At 42.7% G+C, this 8,829-nt stretch overlaps 1 protein-coding gene across 1 annotated transcript in view; it reads right to left on the reverse strand.

Moving 5' to 3' along the window:
- LOC112248511 (GAS2-like protein 2A) overlaps window positions 1-3,418 on the reverse strand; it is a 40,469-nt gene extending 37,051 nt beyond the window's left edge. Inside the window, exons 1-2 of the mRNA XM_024417603.2 lie at window positions 3,069-3,418; window positions 1,367-2,340 (exon numbers count right to left, since the gene is read on the reverse strand). Of these exons, the coding sequence (XP_024273371.1) occupies window positions 1,367-2,050 (684 nt within the window). The 5' untranslated portion in view covers window positions 2,051-2,340; window positions 3,069-3,418. The remainder of the gene's footprint in view (window positions 1-1,366; window positions 2,341-3,068) is intronic.
- Window positions 3,419-8,829: the final 5,411 nt, after the last annotated feature.

Genomic DNA, 8,829 nt, shown 5'->3' on the forward strand with positions numbered 1-8,829 from the left:
CTAGCTCTTAGTGGTGTGGGCGGATGGGTGTGTACACTGTACACCATAATGATAAGGTAAGACACCAGGTCTCACCCCCCTTGCCCTCGCACATTCTCATAGGAACATCAGCAGTTAGCCTTGTTTAAAGAGGTCTGAAATAGTAATAATAGCGTATAAAACCGGTTATGGCAGTAAGTGTATGTGGGTACTGGTACTAGGTCAGAGGTTGGGTACATAGTACCTCTGTATGCCCTCAGAAGCCAGTGTTCATGGTTGTGATCCAGCAATTAGTGCTCGGCCATCTGAGTACTATAGAGGGCCAAGTGGGCATGAGTATGTCTGCTGACTGTCTCTCCCCTGCTCTCTCTCTCATCTGTGGTGTGAAAGGATGCCATTGTCCTCACTCGGCTCATCCGCACCAAAATATTAACTCCTCTCCCCCTCATAACCCAAGCACATGTTCCACCAGCTAACCCCTGTCTGCCTGTTAGTCTCTCTGTCTCTAACGATGTCTCTCTCTTGCTCACACACACACACACACACACACACACACACACGTCTGTCTGGCAGCCAGGCCGCAATGTGGACCAGCCAGTGGGACTGGACGTTGAGAGGTAGAACACTGCTTTGCAGCCCAGGGGAAAACACTACACCCCACCTGAATGCAAATGGAAGCATCAAGTAATAAATGGATAATAGATTGTGTATAAAAGTGTAATGTCAGCATGTATCCATCTATGATAATACTTATCAAACAGCTGCACTGTTCCACATGAACAAATAACAAGGAGCAGTAGCTCCCCTGGCTGCCAACCACTTTGTAGAGGCAGGGGCTGAACTGACATTTCACCCTGGAGGAGTCCTTGAGAAATGTCACGAGATACCCACCTAACATTTTAGAGCCTGTGAGTGAGATAATTTGTGGAATTGGGAGGCAAACACGCAGACACAGATCAGAAAGGCAGCGTCCACCTTGAACACACACAGGAGAACAGGGTGTAGTGACATCAACATGTCAGGGAGATGTGTTTTTCAAAGAGGGCCCTTCACTACTGGCACAGTAATGTTTTTAACTCTGGGCGAGCATTTCTGTAGGTTAGGCCTACTTTCAACTGCTCCATGGGTTGCTTTGGCACCATGGAACACAACATAAATTGTTTATCTTGCACAAGGGCAGGGGAGGTCTTGTTTAAGGACATTTGATTTCTCTCATAACTTGTTTTTGGTCAATATGGGTGAATGTATTGAAGATGAAAACTTGCTGCATCCTAGGCCTTACTGCACACTTATGGAAATGTAATGTTATGAGGGGATTGTGTGCAGTCCTTTCCCAAACGACATTTTAGGTGTATCAGAAAATCAGTACACCTGTGATGTTACTTACCAACTCATCTAAGTTTCTCATGTCACACAGCACCCTCTGTTTCTGTTGCCAATGTGCATAAGAGGCAGGCTCGGGTTCATCAACCACACTCTCCTTGCGAACGAAAGCCCTGCTTATTGGAAGTAGGCTTGGACTGGGCTCCCCCTGGTTCTCCTGGTCCCGGATCTCCTCCTCGATCTCCTCCTCCAGCTGGATCAGCATCGGGGCCAGCATGCCGAACTTGGCCCCGCGCCGCGCCACCTCCAGCAGGCACAGCACAAAGTTCTTCTCGTTGCATTTCTCCACTATGTCGTTGGTTTCGAACATCAGAACATCCTTGATCCAGAGCTCCTGACGACACCAGCCGATGAAATTGGACACGTTATCCCGAGCCAAAAACGACCCAGGGACCACGTTGCGCGACTGAAAAACCACATCCTTGGTTGGCATCCTCAATGACTGTGCAACCTCCGGGTACTCCATCTGGAAGTCCAGCGCTGCTCGATTCACATTGTTGGCATGCCGACAGAGGGCACAGCCAGTCTCCAGCCCTTCCATAAAGGTGTCTGCAGTTATATCCAGGTCATACAGCGTGTTAAACCACTCGGCCAAGTCCTCCTTCATGGCATACAGGTATTCCTCGCTGGACTTGAACGGCCGGATGCTTTTGGAAGCAGCAGACTGGATGTTACTCTGATCAGCCATATTGTCGTGATATGTATCAATGCAGGCTAGTCCTACTTAATAATTCCCGGTTGTCTCATTGCATAAGCGCTCCAAAACCATATGGAGCAGAGCAAAATAACCGCGTAGACGCACCCATGACAAGCGGGCATATGCGGTATCTCAATCGAGGTCATTGAAGGAATACTTTGTATTGTTAAAACATATTGACATCATGCGAGGCAGCCGTGGCGGGTGGATGTGTTTTCCGGATGTCTGTGTGGTTCCCATTTCCTTTAATGAGCGCATCTCTATTTCTCACGGAGTTCCAACTGCGGGTGAGGAAGAAAAGGGTATGGTTAGCTACAGATGGATACACACCCAACGCATAAATCCTCCAGGTATCCTTGACCTCCTATGTCTGTGAATATACAATGCGTCGCGATAATCATGTTGCTGGTTTGCATGGATGGTCCAAATGGTCACGTCTTCAATAGAATGACCCTCAGCACTGACCAGTGGCAGGCTCCACAGTTCACTTGCCGTGTAACAGTCTCCCTAGCTCCCATTTTACACCGCCTCCTGTTCTGAACATGCTGAACTGCTCTAGTTTAGACAGGTTGAGCGATTCAGTGGCATATCCCATTATGAGGGATAAACGTCTGTACATGGCAGAAAAAAAGCGTAACCCGGTACTTACCGCCTGATAATTTAATATAGGGTTTATACTAGAGTGAAAAACTGTTATCTATTCGTAATTAAACACGTATAGCAATTGCTAGAGAACAAACTGTTGACCCGCGAACCACTAGTTCACGTGCCGAGAAAAAAACATGACAGCGCTAGAATAAATTAAAATGTGATAAACAGGTGGCTGGATTAGCCAAGCAGCCAGGGTTTTAAAATGCACATCATACACCGCCAAGAAAATACCATCATTCATCGATAGGATTTCAATTCGTGGTAATGACCGCACCGGGTGTGTGAATATGACCGATATGTTCTATATAACTAACAACTTTTCACAAAGCAATAATTAGCACATTTAATTCTTACCTACCTTTGAAAATGGAATGCTTTGTCAAGAACGGACCGTTTTTCGATCAGACTCATTCAGTAAAACAAATCGAAACCAGCCCCACGAACAAAAGCTGTAATAGACTACAATTTGAATGAGTTCAAAAGTGTAAGACACAAGTCGTTTTAAATCAACCATCGCTTGTAGGCTATTTTTTCATTGTCGTCTTCAACGCCAAATTACTTTCCTCCCAGGACACTGGGCAATAAAAAATGGGAGGCGAGTCCATTTCCTCGGGATTGAAAAAGCAGACAAAAACGTCAGGGAAACGTTATTAGCATGTCAACAGGCAGCCCACATGTTCGAAGTGCGTCAAATTCAAGCATAACCATTTTAACATAGGAAAAAGATGTCCAATTACTAATAGCTTATTGAAATCACTCCAAAGGAATCAAATGAATAGTACAATGTAACGATGCAGCATTGTAAGATAGCAACAGTTACACTACTTCAATTTGCAACAATGTAGGCTACGAATGTTGCACGTTGGGCTGTGATATATATGGATTGCAGGAGCCGTTAGGCGAAAACAATTATATGTATGATTTTTTTCCTGTGTGTACTGTGTATAATTGAAAACCGAATGTAAAACCGGGTGAGGAGAACGAAGTGTTGGGGAACCAGAGAGGAAGAGGCTAAGCGAGAAGGATAACTGGGCACAAAATCTGTCTTCTCCAGGAGGTGGCGTTTTTTTGGTCACCGAACGAGGAGTTTTTGTATGGAGGTCAATAAGAGTGTCGAATTTGGTTCACAAAACAGATTGCTTATTTGATCGAATAGATGTTTCGGATTGATTAGGTTGTTACGAGTTTACTGACTTAAGTAGGACACGTGACATCCCGGCAACTTTGAAAAAAACACTTTAGGCCTATATCGGTTGTGCCAGTTGTCACTTAGTTACCACAGCCACAAAGTCATAAACCCCGCTCATTTCTACAATTCATCTTCTTAAAATTTGATTTTAAATCTAACCTTACTACTAACCTTATGCCTAACCATAAATTAAAACCAGAAAGCAAATGTTTGTTTTCATGAATGTTTACGATATAGCCAATTTTGACTTTGTGGCTGCGGTGACTAGTGGAAACAGTTGAGCCACACTCTCATTGGCTACAATGGTACCGACCTGTTCTTGCCTCCTACCGACTGCCTTCCATTTTTGAAGAAATGTATTTTAATTGTTAGAGTGGCCACCAGAGTATGCCCGGTTTCCCAAAGGCATTTTAAGGTTACGTTCGTCGTTAGAACCTGCATAGGAGCGTCGTTAAATATCCGAGCTATTTCCCAAAACCATCGTTACTAAACTTGCTATTCAAAACGTCGTTAATGATTCTTCGCCCTTCCGCGTCACTTTATACACAGAATATCTCCACTAAACACAAAATTAAGGTGTCTTTCTGTGACCATTTCTTTGCTGACAAGCGAAGGATAGTTTTTTAATTAACCTAACAAACGAAGGATATATTTTTATTTAACTAGGCAAGTCAGTTAAGAACAAATTATTATTTACAATGACGGCCTACCAGAAGTCAAAATGCCTCATACGGGGGCTGGGATTAAAAAATAAAATATAGGACTAAACACACATCACGACAAGAGAGACACCACTACATAAAGAGAGACCTAAAACAACAACACAGCATTGCAGCAACACAACATGGAAGCAGCACGAAACCTGGTACAAACATTATTGGGCACAGACAACAGCACAAAACGCAAGAAGGAAGAGACAACAATAAATCACTTGAAGCAGCTACAACTGTCTGTAAGAGTCCATAATGAAGAGATGGAGATAAAACGGTCCAGTTTGAGTATTTTTTTTGCAGCTCGTTCCAGTCACTAATATAATAGGCTAAATAATAAGATGAATACAGTATAGGCTACATAGACCTAAATATTTGAACGATATTGAACTCAATTTAATGGTAATAAAATTGTTTTACTTCGCTATTTGTCTCCTGTCGTCAGAAATGTTTGCCTCGATATAGCATATTTTATGATATTTAACATGTGCGCAATGATGTGCCTATACTTGATTTAGTGCATTATTATTGGCTAAGCATTAGCCGCCTCAATATTTGTAGCCATAGGTGAAACAATACATGATCAAAAGTACATCTCATTCCAAAATCCTGGGCATTCATTTGCTGCTATAACACAGTCTCCACTCTTCTGTGAAGGATTTCCACTAGATGTTGGGATATTGCTGACGGGACTTACTTCCATTCAGCCACAAAGGCATTAGTGAGGTTGGGAACGGATGTTGGGCAATTAAGCCGGGCCATAGTCGGCATTCCAATTCATCCCGATGGGGTTGAGATCAGGGCTCTGTGCAGGCCAGTCAGGTTCTTTCACACCGATCTCAACAAACCAGTTCTGTATGAACCTCGGTTTGCGCACAGGGGCATTGCCATGCTGAAACAAGAAAGGGCCTTCCCCAAACTGTTGCCACAAAGTTGCAAGCACAGAGTAATCTATAATGTCATTGTATGCTGTAGCGTTAAGATGTCCCTTCTCTGGAACTAAGGGGCCTAGCCCGAACCATGAAAAACAGCTCCGGACCATTATTCCTCCTCCACCACCAAACTTTACAGTTGGCACTATGCATTGGGGCAGGTAGCGTTCGTTCTCCTGGCATCCGCCAAAGCCAGATTAGTCCATCAGACTGCCAGATATGGTGAAAGTGTGATTCATCACTCCAGAGAACACGTTTCCACTGCTCCAGAGTCCAATGGCGGTGAGTTTTACATTACTCCAGCCGATGCTTGGCATTGTGCATGGTGATCTTAGGCTTGTCTACGGCTGCTCGGCCATTTCATGAAGCTCCCGATGAACAGTTATTGTGCTGACGTTGCTTCCAGAGGCTGTTTGGAACTCGGTAGTGAGTGTTGCAACCGATTACACGCTACGTGCTTCAGCACTCGGCGGTCCCGTTCTGCGAGTTTGTGTGGCCTACCACTTCGTGGCTGAGCTGTTGTTGCTCCTAGACGTTTCCACTTCCCAATAACAACACTTACAATTGACTGTGGCAACTCTAGCAGGGCAGAAATTTGACTAACTGACTTGTTGGAAAGGTGGCATCCAATGACTGTGCCAAATTGAAAGTCACTGAGCTCTTCAGTAAGGCCATTCTATTGCCAATGTTTTTCTTTGGAAATCTCATGGCTGTGTGCTCGATTTTATACACTTGTCAGCAACGGGTGTGGCTGAAATAGCCGAATCCACTAATTTGAAGGGGTGTCCACATACTTTTGTATATGTAGTGTAACTCTCTAGGAGCTGATCTTCTAATGTTATTATATTTTTTTGAAAGGCACAATTGGAAAGAGAGAAGGCTGATCCGAGAGCAGTGCTGCTTCTTTCGATCCTATCAGTATTGACACTTCGACTCACTTAGCGAACCTCTCTGCGTAGTGTTTTGGGATACGCGTGTTAACATCTTCGGCTGTTGTTAAGAAAGTTGCATGTTAAAACATCGTATGCCTAAATTCCATCCCTAAAGGAAAACCGGGCACGGGTCAATATAATGGATCATCTGTGGGGGAACTCTACTCTACCAGCAAGGTTCGGGAGTAACGGATTACATGTAAAGGATTACAAAAACGGTAACTGTAATCCGTTACATTAACAGCAAAAATATTGTAATCAGATTACCGATACTTTTGAAAAACTAGATTACTTCGAGGATTACTTTTAAATTCAGATGTTAGCGGAGAAAAATCTTTGACACTTCTGTTTTCTCAATGACATTCAAATTTTAAAAAGGCGAAAGTTTAAATTTGTTCCACCTGAGCGAGTCTGACCACAAATCAGAGACCACCACTATGACACACCAAATGTGTTTGATGGATCGCGGGAAAAGATCAGGAATAGGCTTTTGTTGGCTTACAGTCCAAGTAATGTCTTCCAATGGTGCAACTGCTGTCGGCATCCAAATATTATGCCATTTGATTTAAAGCTTGGAGGTAAGGATGCCAGTAGTGGTGTAGTCTACGGCGATACGGATATCACTTATTGATATCTACTTAGCGCATTGATGTGAATCACACTGCTGCTCTCTCATTTAGCTATTTGTACTTTACGGATTGTGGTTGTTGTGGGTGGCTGTTCATAAATACTAAATGTGTATTTGAACCTAATAATAGTTGAATTCAAGAAGTTCAAGCTGCCTATCAGTCATTGTTTTTGAAACCAGTGGACAGCCAGTAAAAAAATGCGCTCTTGCAACAGCTGCGTAGTTCAGATCCAATCCTATGGAATGAGTGTGGCTTTTATTGCTCAATCTAATTCATGCTGATTAAAAAAATATCCATAGGCCTAATGGACACATGCTCAAACTTGCACGCTTTGATAGACTTAAAAGGGCAATCTGTAGTTGCTACATTTTTGGGGGGGATTTATAAATTATATATACAGTACCAGTCAAAAGTTGACACCTACTCATTCAAGGGTTTTTCTTTATTTGTACTATTTTCTACGTTGTAGAATAATAGTGAAGACATCAAAAGTATGAAATAACACATAAGGAAGCATGTAGTAACCAAAAAAAGTGTTCAACCAAATATGTTTTATATTCTTCAAGGTAACAACCCTTTGCCTTGATGAGTTTTGCACTCTTGGCAAAGCATGCCATTCCATGAGCACAGCATTTATTTTTCAACTTGAATCAATGAGCCCAATCAATCCTCCATGAGAACAAAATCATAAACAGAGTAGGGCTGGCTAATAAATCCTTTGTTTCGGGGTCATGCTCAGGTGAAACAATTTGGCTAATCTATACTTCCATATTTCCAAGTCCTATTCTTGAAGTTGAAGGAGTATAACATTTATTGGAATTCTGATAGACTTTGGTTTTTAATGTAAAGTTATAATTTAATCTTATATGTAGTAGAAAGCGATGGGTTAGAAGAAGCCTACATAACCAACCCATAAAGTCAAATTTAACATCCATATATGGCCAGCTATGTAAACTTTAACATTGATTTATCCTGCAACAGATGAAGTTCAATTGGTAACATTGTCTTCTAATGCCCCTCAAGGGGAAAGTAATCTAAAAGTAAATGTAATCAGGTCACGTTACTGATTACAATGACATTTAGAAAGTAACCTACCCAACCCTGTCTACTAGTGATGTAATCTTTCCCTCAAACGTGCACATCCCGTTAAGAATGCGGGGGAAATTAGTGAGATTATCCTTTTTATGGGTCAGACCCAAGTGTTAGGGCGGGACTAATTTGCTTCCCAACAAGAAGTGACACTTCAAAATAAGATTATAGGTCACTCTTTGTCAATATGAAATAGATAAGCCTAGTAGTTACCTCTAGTCTGGAATACAAACAAACTAGATTTTTGATTCTCTGCTAACTCCAGTTTTTACAGGCCGAGCCAGACAAGCCCTGTCTGAAACAGCTGCCCCATGCTTGGCTCAGCACATGCTCTGCGTGCCATTTCAATATGGGAAAAATACTTGTTTCTTTGAGATGTGTTGGTTGAGATTTTTTTGGACCGGGATAAATAATTTTTTCTGTTTCAGACAACTCGCACAGTGATCTGTTCCCCAGCATGAGCAACTGGATACCAGTCCTCAAGGAACTCGGAAGCGTGAGCTGTGACCGGACTTCACCCACACACAGAACATTGGGCTTTAAAAGGAAGTTAGAAGTTTAGGCTGGAGCATTTACTTTTCTCTGGATGACAACACTTTACCACAGCACAATAAATGCACCCTGACTGTGCGGTCAGT

This window comes from Oncorhynchus tshawytscha, linkage group LG04 (assembly GCF_018296145.1).
Source record: "Oncorhynchus tshawytscha isolate Ot180627B linkage group LG04, Otsh_v2.0, whole genome shotgun sequence".
Classification (NCBI taxonomy): Eukaryota; Metazoa; Chordata; class Actinopteri; order Salmoniformes; family Salmonidae; genus Oncorhynchus; species Oncorhynchus tshawytscha.